This window comes from Astyanax mexicanus, chromosome 9 (genome assembly GCF_023375975.1).
Source record: "Astyanax mexicanus isolate ESR-SI-001 chromosome 9, AstMex3_surface, whole genome shotgun sequence".
Classification (NCBI taxonomy): domain Eukaryota; kingdom Metazoa; phylum Chordata; class Actinopteri; order Characiformes; family Acestrorhamphidae; genus Astyanax; species Astyanax mexicanus.
Window position 1 is genome coordinate 31,774,823 of NC_064416.1, and position 15,396 is coordinate 31,790,218.

Consider the following 15,396-nt stretch of genomic DNA (forward strand, 5'->3'; position numbering starts at 1 on the left):
TGTACCTAAAAAGATTTGTTGGGATTACATAAATAAATTAAGTAAAAAATACACAATGTCTTGTATTTTGTGGAGTAAATATAAATTAGATATATTCATGTAAAGGTAGAAACATATTTTTTGTTGCTAAAAACACATTTAATTACGTTACATTTACTAATGCTCAGATTTATTTTTTTTCAGTGTAGTTCCTGATTTCTTCTGGATTGTTAGTGTTTTACTGAGCTAATAAACACTTACTTTACAGATAAGACACTTATTCTTTACTGAAATTCCCACAGGTGCCTAAAACATTTGCACAATACTGTATATATGCATATATATAATCTGATGTGGCAAAAGTCATGGGATAGGAATTACTTTTCTGTCTAATAAGACATAATGGGAGCTTAGTGGAAGCCTAATATGTATATATTTTTTACAATTTTTGATAATGCATGATAAATGCAGTGCACAAATTTTACGCAGTGGATTAAATCTAGATGCGTTCTGATCAAATCAAGGGTAGAACTGGGCCACAGATCTGATCTGGACACTGGACTGCTCATGTAGGCCAGCACAGATGGTGACATCACAGGCATCCAAACCAAGATCCTGGCAGCAGACAAGGTGGCCCAGAGCCGGGCACGGCTTAGACCCTCAGCTGTAGGCCCTTGGCTGAGACGGTCATCTTGGACTGCAGAAAAGCCTGGTGGAGGATGAGTCTTCAGCATGGGATATCTTGTCATTGAGGCTGTTTTGGCTAAGGCTGCTGTATCCAGACCTGCCACTGTAGCACTGGCTTGTGTTGATTGAGTTTTCTAATGGTACTCGCCCTGGCACATACTCTCCATGCCCAGCTGTTTCTTCTACAACTACATCACTTTGGCTGCCTGCCCTACGACAAGGGTCGTTAACCTGTGGTCACAAACCCAGGAGGGGTGATGAGGGTGATGCTACATTGTGTATGTGACTATAACTCATAAAGCTTGTTAGAGTGCAGTTCAAACGATAATAAACCACAGATTATAACCACTGTCTCTAGTGAAATGTACTGGACTGAACATCATTTTATATCATTTTATTTGTCCAATAATGAGGTGAATCTTTAGCACCAGAAAATTACTAGACAAAACGAGTAATGAATAAATAAATAAAAAAAGGATCATGGAGCAAAACAAATTTTAAAACACTGGACAGATGTGTCACCCCCCCGGCCACCGCTCCATAGACGCAAAGCTCGCTCGGGTTGCCAAGCTGAAGACACTGAACCTACACGAACGAATGCAAAGCGAGTTCAATATCTTCTACCATGGCAGGCATCGTTATAAACGTTTTAAACCAGCTCATGTGGATTTTATATAACTTTATCTGTAGTTAGCTAGCTAGCTTTATGCATCCTTAGCTGCATTAGCCTAAACCAAGTTGTAATCTCACAAAAAAAGCCAGAAAAATGCTTCAAAAATGCACACTGATAAAAAAAAAAAACGTAAAATTTACGGTAAAATACTGGCAGCTGTGGTTGCCAGAATTTCACTGTAAAATAAACAGTTGCCAAGAATTCTACTGTAATATCTTCTACATGGCAACCGTTTATTTTACGGTAAAATTATGGCAACCACAGCTGCCAGTATTTCACCGTAAAATAAACAGTTGCAAATGTATAAGATACTACAGTTTAATTCTTGTCAACAGTAAATGTCATATTCATAAACAGTTTTGTATACAGTATATTCTTGTGAAAAAAGTATATTACATTGTAAAAAGCCTATACTGTAAAAAAATCTTGTCAAATTTACAGTGAATAAGTGGCAGCTGTGGTTGCCATTTTTTCACTGTAAAAAATACAGTGATCTTGTATATGGCTTCACGGTAAGGTATATTAACACTTCAACAGTTTGAAAACGTACCAATAAAGAGGAGTTACTGTTAAAATAACAGTGAAATTGTATATAGGCTCATGGTATAGCTGTACAATTCACAATGTAACCATGTTGCTTTTTAAGTGAAACATTATTCATTCCACAGCATTTATTGTCCTATTTTATAGCCGATTTTTGTTAAAACACTTGGTATGTGGTTGTCCAATAACTTTGAGTCACGCTGTAAACATGTGCTGTAAACATGTGCTGTAAACAACATACAGAGTGTAAGCACTTATACACACATAATGTAAAACCCAGCAAGGTGGATAAAACGGCTATGAAACTGTTGTGTGCAAAATAAGTACTTAGTAAAAATGTGCAAGTAAAAACTATAAAAAGTAGTGCCATACCTAGCTTTAGTTTAAATGCAGGTAGTTTCACACTTAATTAATACATTATTGATAATGTATATAGTTAGTTCATACAGTCTGCAATCAATTAAAAGTGTTTTTTAGTGTTGTATAATTATCTTTTTTTTTTTTTGCCTTATCAGTTCCTGTAACAGATTTAGCTGTCTCTTTTCTGCATATAATTTAATTTGTTTAAGGGGTTTCTTTCAGATCTGAACATTACAGAGTTTGAGTGTGTTCTTTAGACTAAACGATGTACTCCGATGTTCTGCTGCTCTATATGCACAGCGTTTCTCAAACACCTCATTCTACTATTCCACACGAGAGTCGAGATGAAAGGCTGGAAAGCCTGAGACTATTAGCACTTGACAACGTTCAGGCTTATGTACAAAGACTGGCATTCATCCATGTGAATCTACATTACAGTATATTCTGGGGAATTTAACACAGAATCCCTGGTAGGATGAGGTTTTGTTAATTGGCTCTACGTTAAGAAATTACATGACGACTTAGATTTCATGGCCATGTTGAGTAGAGGCCGACCGATCGATCGGCCAGCCGATTTAATCGGCCGATTTTTGTTATTTTTTTATCAATCGGCATCGGCCGATTTTCTTATTTGGCCGCGCCGATTTTAATCCGGCACATCTGCGGGCAGCTACTTGGAACGCAGCGCAAGGTTTCAAGAGTGAGCAAGACTTTCAACGGGTAAGGCATCCATTTTTACAATCCAGTGTCCCAAAGTCTATATTTTCTCTCATGATTAGTAATCTGTGATGTTGCTTCATTTACTGAAAAAGAATAGAATTTTAACTGCATCGGTGTTGTAGCATATCTCTCCAAACGAAACGAAAGTTTACCTAAAGTAGCCCCGAGTGAATCACTACACACTGATGGTGAGTGTTAGAAACTGTTGGACACACCCAGTATGCAAATAGATTGTGACAGAAGCCAATAGAAAAGAAGCTGTTAATGGCAACAGACTAAACTCAGTTATTATAAGTTGATTCAACTCAAAGATCTCAGTTTGAAAGTTTATATGCCCACAAATGTTCAACTAACTCAAAATAGTTGAGTATTGTTTAGAAATCTCTAATTTTATGTAAAATAGACTTAATTTATTTGTGTTCAAACAACTTCTGGGTTTACAGAGCACATGTTAAGGCAAGCAGCAACGTGTCTGCTAGCTGCGAATGTATATGTTTGTAATGTTGTTATTGTTGTCTAAGCCCACTGCTCTGGAAATACACACCCTGGAGTTGAAGTTAATACTCAATATAGAGTGAAAATTTTGGTTCACGTCACACTAGTTGGTAGCTGTTGAGGAAGTAAACAGCTGTGGCTAGTCTGCTTGTCTGTTTTGACTGATATAAGTTGACGTTAACATGCTGTAGCATGACAACAGCTGTACCAATACTGCACTCAGATGTTGAAATGACTTAAAATGCCCATCCCTTACAGAATCTCAATGTCTACATGTGTTGTCAGATTGGCGAGGGGCAGGATCAGAAGTTAAAATAGAGACACTATTACATACCACACAGTTCAAATAAGAAAATACTGTCTGAAGCTCTGCTGTTACAAGCTGCCTGTGCTTAAACTCAGCATGTTTCCTTAATATCTTATGGTATATCCTGATCCTATTACAAGTTGCTACAGAGAATATAATCCTTAATGTTTTTTTTTTTAAACCATAGTTTCTCATTCAGTTCTATTTAAACTTGGCAAAATGGTTTCCCCTACAAGGGATGTTGTTTTCCTCCGATAATGTGATGCCCACTGTGTCTGTTGTACCTGCTGTCAGCATTTATTACAGAAACACTGATTGTGGTCACGTGACCTCGCTAAAGCGAACTGTGGAAAAACAGAGGGATGGGATGCCGGCCTGCATTGGCATCTTTCTAAACATGCCAGCTCAAAGATTATTCAAAGAACAACAGAGACTGGCGCTCTGCCAGGTACACGTTCCGTCTTGAAAGCAGGAAAGCAGAGAAATATAGAGGAGGATAAATAGGCGGAGCCAAATAAACCGTGTTTCTGTTAGCGGCCCAAGGTGAACCACATGAGCCATCTCCCAGGAGTCTGCTCAGTTCCCTTATCAGGAGCCGGGTTCTTATCTCGCAGCTCCATAACAGCACACACACACACACACACACTCTCTATCAGTCTTTCGCTCACATAATCCATCACACTCCTCCCCCAGCACTGAATTATCTTCATCAATGTTTGCCTGTGTGACATTCTGTTGCCTTTTTGTCCATCTTTGATAAAAGTGTGTATCTCGGCTCTACCCACAAGCAGAAGCGAGACACGACGGGAGCCTGATGCTAACCATTTTCTCAGGGAAATAAAAACAGTGTTACATTGCGGAGCAGGCTCACAGCTAAACATACTGCATTCAGATTGTTCATATTTGTCTTGTATATATGTTCGTGTATATATATATATATATATATATATATATATATATATATATATATACACACACATATAGAGGTTGGACAATAAAACTAAAACACCTGTCATTTTAGTGTGGGAGGTTTCATGGCTAAATTGGAGCAGTCTGGTTGCCAATCTTCATTAATTGCACATTGCACCAGTAAGAGCAGAATGTGAAGGTACAATTAGCAGGGTAAGAGCACAGTTCTGCTCAAAATATTGCAATGCACACAACATTATGGGTGACATACCAGAGTTCAATAGAGGACAAATTGTTGGTGCACATCTTGCTGGCGCATCTGTGACCAAGACAGCAATTCTTTGTGATGTATCAAGAGCCACGGTATCTAGGGTAATGTCAGCATACCACCAAGAAGGACGAACCACATCCAACAGGATTAACTGTGGACACAAGAGGAAGCTGTCTGAATGGGATGTTCGGGTGCTAACCCGGATTGTATCCAAAAAACAAACAACCACAGCTGCCCAAATCACGGCAGAATTCAATGTGCACCTCAACTCTTCTGTTTCCACCAGAACTGTCCGTCGGGACAATAAACTATTGTGGTCTAAAACCAGTTTGGAATCTTGGAATATGCCCGTGCCATTAGGGAAGAAAAAAATCCATTGATGGAATAACCTGGTCTATATTCAGTATATTTAGGGAGTCAGCTGACCTCATTCTTTCAGCACATACTGTTTCTGAACCTAGACCTGACTTATATACATATACACATGTCTGAATCTGTTGCTGTGGCCAGTGTTGGTCATTATTTAGTCCTTCATCAGTGGTCACAGAACGCTGCCCACAGGACACCTCCCAAATGATGTTGCCCACTTTTCTGGTTTGTGAAATATTCTCAGTCCAGCAGAGAGACTGAGGTGTTTAAAAAACTGCAGCAGCACACTAACACAACACTAACACCCCATACACAACCTATTATGTTTATAATAGGAGTACAAGCACTTTTTTTGTTTCAATTCAAGCCCTGACTGTACTGCTTTCCTAACAAATAAAATCCACAAGCACATTCCTTTGGTGATAATGGTGGATATGTATGTGTTTAGTGAAGATTTGGAGGTTGTTTTGTTTGAAGTGTTTGCTGTGAAGTAGCCTTTATAATTCAGTGATTGGTAGATTGTAACTTTATAAAGTCCTTGTCTGGTGCTGTGCTGTCGCAGTTACTCCCAGTTTAAACGAATCTGCCATGTTGGTATCCATGATTTGCAGGTATGAATCATTTCACACTCGGCCGTACAGGCTGGTATTCTTTTTTACCGTCACTGTTTGCAGGCGTACAGTACGGTGTACTGGTGCCATTACATGCATAAACCATTCTGTGGATGGCATCTAATGGTGTAATGTGTTCTTTTTTAGTGTGATGCACAGGTGCAGTGTGCAGAGAGAGAGAATGCATTGCAGGCGCTGTTTGTACATCAAATGTATTTTGCAGGTGTTGTGAAAGCACAGTGTGCCAACATGTAGGCCTCTCATGCTCACTGTTCATTTTAAATCTACTAGATATGTTGGAACACATTTTATTAATATATATATATATATAGTTATATATAGCATACTATTAAATGTGGTGGATATGTGAAGCATTCTGCAAAGTTGAAATAGAAAACACAAAGCAGAAACATGATAAGACACTCCTTAGAAATCACAAAACTGCAAAGACTGACAGCAGTCTATCACAGGCAAACTTTTCTTTACATTACCATGGCAACACACACAGCCATGAGGAGGAGAAGAATAACTTGGTGAATATTTGCATAGCTTTCTAGTGAGTTCATTAAGGTGTAGTCAGATTGCTGCTACTTCCCTACTTTCCTATTTATGTATGTTTATTTATCTTTTTATACCTATTTATTCATTATTTTATATTTTATTCTTGTTTTATTGTATTGTATTGTCTTACATAACAGTTGCTCTTTTGGGTGGAACTGGACCATGAGATTACAATTTTGTTACACCTCATGCACCACATGTGATCCGAATGACAATAATAAAGTCATCTTAAATCCTTGTATCCATAAAGGGGGTTGCTAAGCGACAGAGTTGCTCAGACTCGAAGAGAGGGTGGAGCTATGTTAGCCTTGTTGTTCCCAGAGGCGGATCAAATCTAGCCAATAACTTAATTTATTTTATTACAATGTTGGCTATACCCAATGCATTATTAGAGTCAAGACATGCTGGATCAGATGAGTTCAAATCTATCACAATATATATCACAGGAAAAAAAAAAGGATTGTATTTTTTTCCTATTTCATGCAGCTCTAATTTGAAATGACTTTATTATATTTACCACTGTTTTACTTAGCAAAGATTGTCCATAAACAATGGATAATCAAAACAATTTTTCAAAACAATGTTTCTTTTTATTATATATTACTTATTTAGGTTACTTAAACATTTTACATACTGCTACAGTATATATCTGCATGCAGTTATTTTAGATAAATATATATAAATGATTACAGGTGTGGTCTGATTACAAACTGTACTGTACTCTTTAAGTGATTTTACTTGACAAAGAAGGCTTATTAGAATTTGTGAGACAGTAAGTGATTTTTAAAAATGTATTTAGCATTTTGAAACATTTCAATATATTCTGATTCCAGTGTCTAACTAGTTTTAAATAACCCATTAATTGATCATTTAATAAATTGATAATTCACTAATTTACTAAACAATCATTCTTTCTTTGCTCTTTCAAAGGGTGCAGTTGCATTTTACTATATTATCATTAACATTAATAATAGCAATAATATCACTTATTCATTTCTGGTACATCCTTCAAAAAAAATTATGTTGCCAGACCTACATACATGCCCCGTGTCCTTCTGGCTTCCAAAACAAACTAAAAAAAATAAGCCACAATTAAAATGACATCACCGCACCTCCCCTGTCCAATTTCCTGCCATCCGGTCCTGCTTCACTGGTCCCTCCGCTAATGTGGCAAAATTAGACAAAGTTCCGCACCCCCGAGGCGTCCCATAAAGCCCCATCCTAATTAAGCGGTAATAGCGGCGCAGACGTCGTTAGAAGGTGGTTTAATTACTTTTTTGAGATTAAAAGCAGGAGATTGGGTGCAGGAAAGGTTGTTGAAGAGCTAAATTTATATGATCATAAACATCTGCGTGTTCTGGCTTTTTTTTTCGGGTTTATGATGTTCACGCTGCTCAGCTTTAATGAGGAGAATCTCAGTAATACGAACTTTCAGGCATCAGCAGTTCCTCTTTATTATCCCACATCAATATCACATTCAGCTCTGTTTTATCTGCTTTATTCTGTCCGTCGCATTTTTAAAAGCTGCCTAAACAAGCGCATTGTTTAATCTTGCGTACAGGCTACAGCTTTATGGTCTGCAGCACCAAATATATTTACCAAATATAGAGAATGGGAGCTGTGGATGTAACAAACATATAAAACAAATAAAAGATATCTAGTAAATTGTATATTGCATGATTTATTTAAAAAATAATTATTAAAGCTGTAAGAGTTTGTGCAACATTTTGAAATTCTTAAATAATATATAATTTACAGCTTTGGAAAAATAAGAGACCACTTAAAAATGATAAGTTTCTTTGATTTTGTCAAATTGAAAACCTTTGGAATATAATCAAGAGGAAGATGGATGATCACAAACCATCAAACCAAACTGAACTGCTTGGATTTTTGCACCAGGAGTAAAGGTATAAAGTTATCCAAAAGCAGTGTGTAAGACTGGTGGAGGAGAACATGCAAAGATGCATGAAAACTGAGATTAAAAACCAGTGTTATTCCACCAAATATTGATTTATAGACTCTTAAAACTTTATCAAAAGAGTTTTCTTTGCATTGTTTGAGGTCTAAAAATATCTGCATCTTTTTTGTTATTTCAGCCATTTATATATATATATATATTATTACAGTTTATATATATATATATATATATATATATATATATATATATATATCCTGGATGTTCAGCTACAGCAGTCTTGAGCTGGATCAGGGAAAAACAAACAAAATCTCCTTATTTATTAAAAAAAAAAAAAGTATGATTGCAAATAGTGTTAATTAATTAGTTATTATTAGTACAATTAGTAATTCTCAGCTTTCACTGACATTGCCATACACACAATCGCCTGAATGAGTGTGTCCCTATAATATGCAGAATTCATTTTTACTGAAAGAATTGTCGTTCTTTTGGTTTTGATAAAAAGGCTGATGCTGACATCTGGTGGCAAAAAAGGCAGAAAAAGGTGCTTAATAAAGGCATACATAGATTTGTTTTAATATCCATTCTACATTATATAATGTTATATTATAAATATTTTTTAAATAAATGCAAATAAATGCTATTATAAAATGAATTTGACTACTGATTGGACTTAGAAAGCTGCTACCCTGATAGCACAAAGTTGTCTCTAATTCTGTCATGTATTGTGGTTTAATTGTTGTGCTAGAGAGTGACTTCTGGCTTGTGGTTCTTGTTCTGATTTTTTTTCTCTTGTTTTCAGGGGATATGGAAGGTTTCGCCTAAGGATGCTTCTACTGGATGTTTGAACCACAAACTATTTTGGCTTGTTTACACTTCACAGCACAACAGCTGGATGCCATGAGTTTTCTGCTTTCACTTTCACCAGCTCTCCTTTCTTTAAAGCAGGGAAATCCCTGGTGCTGGATCAAAGTACCTTTTTTGGTTCTACTGTCCCGCCTTGAGCGTCTTGATCACATTTCGGTACAGTCCTGGTTTGAGAAGTCTGTATTTCTGTACTTATAGGGAGAGATGTATGGATCTCCAAGACTTTCCAGAGTGTTCCTGAGCGAGTAAAGCCTTGGTGGCCCATTACACTGGGGATAACCAGGACTTGAAGTGGAAGCTGAAATGGTCTTAAACTGTTCACTAGCAATCTGCGGTAGGGGTTGCATGACTAGTATTTTTTACTGGTATGCTAGTTGTTCAAAAAAGTAGTCGACTATTCGACTAGTTGTATTTTGCATAATTAGGCAAAAAAACTTGCTACATGTATTAATTTATTTATTTTACTGCATCTAATGCTGATTGATGAAAATTAATACATTTGCAAAGTATTGCAGCTGCACAGGATCTTACACCTCTTTTCTTACAATGGAGATTTCAACATGGGACATAAGGAAAATTCTTGAATTTTTGCACTAGAAGTGGCATAAAGTTATCAAAAAGCAGTGTGTAAGACTGGTGGAGGAGAACATGCCAAGTTGCAGGAAAACTGTGATTAAAAACCAGGCTTATTCCACCAAATATTAATTTCATGAATATGAACTTGTTTTCTTTGCATTATTTGAGGTCTGAAAGCTCTGTATCTTTTTTGTTATTTCAGGCATTTCTCATTTTCTGCAAATAAATGCTCTAATGACAATGTTTTTATTTGGAATTTGGAAGAAATGTTGTTTATAGTTTATAGAAAAAAAGAACAATGTTCATTTTACTCAAACATTTACCTATAAATAGCAAATTCAGACAAACGGATTCAGAAACTGGTCTTTTTTTCCAGAGCTGTATATGAAATAAATTATTAAAAAAAAAAATAATAATAATAATTATTTAACATGTTTATTAATCCTGTGGCTCTCTGATAGACTCTGCCACTCTGTATTTCAGAAGCTGCCGGTTTGACACCGACCCTTTGAGGTTTTTTGGGACTCTTGGGGGCAAGAAATTTGTCATAGTCTTGTGTAGAAGGCTAACAATTGATCTAAACATACAAATGATCTAAAACTTCACGAAAATGCTGTCCCTTTTTGACCTGGTATTGTGTGGGAGGCTTAAATACTAACAAGATACAAATGATCCTATACCGATGAAGACCTCTGTGGGGTCCTGTTGATTCCACATCTCGGTGGGAGATGGAGTTTTTAGGGTTTTTTAGGGATTGCCTGTTCGAGAACTGGTCTCTGTGTTTTTTTGCACACTTGGGGATTTCCCTTCCGTCATTGTTTTGTGTAAGAGGCTTACATTTGAATGAATTACAAATGATCCCAAGAGTCCCAAGAGTCTTGTGGAATTTCAAGGTGTTTTCTTCTTTTTGTTATAGTACTTGCTTGGATGCCCAACACAGAAGAGATACAAAGGATGCAAAAAAACACAGAAACCCAAGCAGGCACCTGTGTCTCACTGGCAAAGTCTTACAATCCTGTAGCAGGTATAGCTGATTGTGTTTCTGGTGTCACAGGTTCAAGGCTAGGTCATGGCCTTTTAGGGGTTTTTTAATAGCACTGGTTGGGGGTCTTGGGGAAATTCAAGGTGTTTTCTTCTTTTTGTTAAAGTACTTGCTTGAAAGCCCAACACCAATTCCAAGTAAAAAGTCTTGTGGGCCTCTGTGGCTTACTGTTACAAGGCTCTGTTCCTTTGGAAGGAATAGGTACTTATATTTCTAAAGTTCTAAAGTTTGGGACTAATATACTGCGATAATATATTTGCATTGTACAAAAATGCATTCATTTTCAAAGAGCGTATATGCAGCTGAAACAGGCAGCCTAGTGCATTCCAAATATTTCAACATTAACATTTTAATACAACATTATAGTCATTTTGGCTTTTAGAAAAATGTGTTTTGGGGAGGGCACCGCAGGCCCCTGTGGTGCAGCCTAAGGTTTTGTCTTTATTAGCATTTTTTTTTCTACACTTTTACTTGAGGAAAAAGCTTGAGTTGATGCTTCAATTTCTACAGAAGTAAATGTTAAACCCTAGTATCTATATTTTTTCTATATCTAGTGACCTTTTTTATTGTAGGTGGTAGTGTTTTACATAAAATGTCACCTTTTCAAATGGTATAGTAAATGAAGGAAGCTCTAGCAGCATGGTTAGTTATAGTAAATATGGTACAACATGAGGTATTGCATACTTTTAATTGTGCTATAGCTACTAGGGAAATCATTTTGTTTACATTTTAAGTATTTTTTTTACAACAGAATTGCGGGATATTGAAAAAGAATGTTTTTCTTTACTTGAGTACAGTTATGCATTTAAGATTTTTATCATCTAAATTAAAATTCTATTGATAAAAATAATGTAGTGTAATGTAAACCAAATGTATTGGAGTCCGCACTGATATCTGAAAAGAGAGGATTTTCAGCTTTCTACTCTGTAGAATAATTTATAAGGTGCTCATTGCCCTGTATCATTGTGGGCAAAAATGCTGGGAAAAAATGCAAAAAACTGATTTGACCTCAGAGACGCTTGTAACAAATAACTGGACCAATACACACATTTAATTGTTTGTAAAACTTTATGTGACAAATGCGCATACAAGTACAGTACAGTGATATCAGTAAAAACAGTAAAGAGCATCCACAGCTGGATTCTACAGTAATATGATTTATTTATTTCTGCCTACTACTAATAGCTGCTGTTACAGAAATCTGTGATAGAATGAAGAGGGGATGCCAAGTCAGTAATGTCTGAAAGAGGCTTATATTGTTTTCCAGTGATTTTCCTCCAGAGGTAGGTCCTGTTTTCCTCCAGAACCGGAGTTCTGCAGTGGGCCAGGGGGCCGACTACAAAAGGGTTTCCCTGAAGAACCATTACGGCACCTTTATTCCCTTGAATCTTCAGAGGATTTGCTAGGAGAACAAAGCGCTGATCGTCCTTCACTGTTGCGCTTTTCACCCTCCCCAACATCACTTTAAAAACACAGTACAAATTCAACAGAATTTAAAAAACAAAGGCTACATTCACACAGCAGATGAAGAGGCCCAAATCTTATTTTCCTCGCCAAATCCGATGTTTATTTAAGGCAGTTCATAGTATCTTTATATTGTGACTCATATCTGACATTCGTCTGAAAAGTTAGCATTCATCTGACATTTGTCTGAGCAGCGCTTCAAGTGAAGTTTCGGTTTCATCCTTGCCAAAAATCACAGGAGCTATCAAATGGTTCCAGTGGCTGCAGCTTGGCTCATCACTGAGAAGTGGTTTCATATTGTTGCAAAAAGAACATGTTATCTTAGATTTGTGTCCCTCCTTTAAATCAGTTTTTATCTTTTTTATTTTTCTTTAAAACTGAAGCTGCATCCATATCCTGTGGTCACGTTTACCATTTCATTAGAAATACTTGTAACACACTTTAATAAAATGAGAACAGATTTCACATATTTTTAAGCTCTGTTACCTCCCTATATCACCACTGAACCCCTCTCTCACTGCCTTTATTCATTTTACATCTCAAAGCAGCATTTGTTCCCTTCTCTTTGACATAAAAGGTGCATGAATTACGATCCAGCTGTTTAGACCGAGTCGCATTGCTACAAATTGGATATGTAACAGATCTGGCAATTTTCACCTGCTGTGTGTAGCCAAAAAAAAACACCAAAATAGATAATTATCTATATAATATTGCAGTAGAAACAGGCCTTACCTGGCAGGTCGCAGATATCAGAAAAGTTATAATCCGTCAGCGCTCTAAGTGTGAAATCTGCAGGGAGAAAAATACAATTATTGGTAACACTTTACTTGGATGGTCCATTTTATGGTCTTGTTGATGCTCAACTGACAATCAACTAACACTGAATTGAATGTCCATAAAATTTTACTTAACCCTATGTTGAATGTAAATGATTCAATAGAATCTAACCAAACACCTAACCCTAACCTTAACCCTTAATCAACTAGAAAATCTAACCCTACATCTAACCCTAACCTTAACCCTTAATCAACCATAAAATCGAACCCTACACCTAACCCTTACCTCAACCTTAACCTAAGCTTAAAATCTAACCCTACACCCAAACCTAAAATATTAAGATAAGTGTTTGGATTAGAGTTGAATGTAAGGTCAATAGAGAATCATTTACTCTCACCTTTTAGTTCATTTGCATTTAATAGACATGTAGTTGAATGTTAGTTGAATGTTAGTTGAGCATCAAAGAGGCCATCAAATGGACCATCAAGTAAAGTGTTACCGAATTATTGTTCTTAAGGATGAGAATCCTGCACACTATGTGAACAAAAATATTGAGACACCTCATTCATGATTTCTTTCTAAATCAGAAATATTAAATAGAGTTCATGTTGCTTTTCTTGGAGCTCTACTGTAAAGATTTGATTGCATTCAGTGAGAAGACAAGCATTAGTGAGGTCCTGTAGTGAAGTTGGATGAGCATCATGTCCAACTCCCCACCTCATCCCATCCTCTTTGGTCTCCATTACAGGCACTTTGATGAGGTCCTACAACCAGTGGCCCTACCTTTTCTAAACAAACACTCCAATGAAATATTCCAATAGGACAATGCCTGTCCACATACTGCTGTCTTTCCTCAAGAGCTTGTCTTGAGGACACTATGCCAGGTAGGGCTGCATGATATATTGTTTAAGCATTATCATTGCAATGTGCACATGAGCAATAGTCACATCGCAGGACGTGCAATGTTAAGATAATAAAAAACAAGCATGTCATGTTGAAAGGTTTTGATTCTTGACACAAGAAGTAGATACACAGTATTCTGAGTGGGAGTGGGCGAGTGGGAGAGTGAGCGGACGTAAACACGAGGTAACCGCATGGGCTCCACATGGTTGGAAACGTGCTTTTAAGCAGTGGCAGCCTATCCAAAGCTGTGCACCTCAGTTCCTCACAGTTTTGCGCAGACATTTCCAGATACAGATTCACTTTTAATCCCAGAAAACCTTTTAAAAAGCCATTTAAATGCTTGATTATTGTTGTTTTGCTGTTTTCCTCAGGTTTTCAGTGCTTGGTTGACTCTAAAGGGCTGACTCAGCCTCTTGGTCAGTCTGGATCTCTGTCATGGGTCCTGCATTGTTTAATATTGTGATATATATCACCAAAAACAAAAACAATGTGACATCAAATTGTCCAATATCGTGCAGCGCTTATGCCTGATTGAAAATGTGTGGGATGGTTTTGGACCAGCTATTGACACTCCACCCCTTCCAGCAAAAAATGCAGGAACTGTGTAAAAATATTGAAGCTGTCTGGGATGAATTATTACAGATAAGAAACCCTACAACAACAATGTGTGACATGTTTATCTTTCACTTCAATGGCATTGTAACCTGACACTTCCTACAGCTATTTATGGAACCATTCATTCATCCAAAGATGAGGTGGTCAGTATTTTGCAAGGCATAATTTGTTTGGCACCTTTGTTTTATTCTGTGGTTACAGTTTCATTCTTAGTAGTCTGTGTTTCTGTGCGTGTCCGCTCAGGACAACTTTAATATCTATTGTATCTATCTACCTTCTGATGATTGTGTTCCAGTCCTGTTCTCTGTTGGCTCGGGAATCAGTCGTCCGGCGCAGCAGCTCCACAGGGAATGGCTGTAATACAGGTGCCCACAGCAGGAATGTCCGGGCTGGGCATCGTAGATCAGAGTTTTTGCCGTTGAGTGGCAGCAGCGCTGCTCCGTTTTATTGGTCAGCAGTAGAGTGCCGCAGCATCCGACCTCCTCTTTGTTTGCGAGGTCGTGGAGGTGACCAGAGCAGCACTTGTGTTTACCGCTGCTGGGACTGTAAGCATGAGAACCACAGCAGGTCGTATCCGCCGTTACCCTTTTATGCCTGAGAGAACAGAGAGATAGAGCTTGATTTCATACTGAATACATCACTTTGTTTAATATTTAAACCATTATGTTTCAGCTTATCAGATATGTAATGATTACAGGCGTAGACCGATTAGACCCATTGCCTTGATACAAGAGTGTGCAAAAATGCTCCCT

The 15,396-nt window shown here is 37.3% G+C and overlaps 1 protein-coding gene across 1 annotated transcript in view; it reads right to left on the reverse strand.

Annotated features, from left to right (window-relative positions):
* Positions 1 to 11,947: 11,947 nt before the first annotated feature.
* The window catches only part of LOC103030816 (galaxin), a 31,335-nt gene continuing 27,886 nt past the window's right edge, over positions 11,948 to 15,396 (reverse strand). Inside the window, exons 9-11 of the mRNA XM_022679757.2 lie at positions 14,919 to 15,238; positions 13,082 to 13,138; positions 11,948 to 12,347 (exon numbers count right to left, since the gene is read on the reverse strand). Coding sequence (XP_022535478.2) covers positions 12,064 to 12,347; positions 13,082 to 13,138; positions 14,919 to 15,238 — 661 coding nt within the window. The 3' untranslated portion in view covers positions 11,948 to 12,063. The remainder of the gene's footprint in view (positions 12,348 to 13,081; positions 13,139 to 14,918; positions 15,239 to 15,396) is intronic.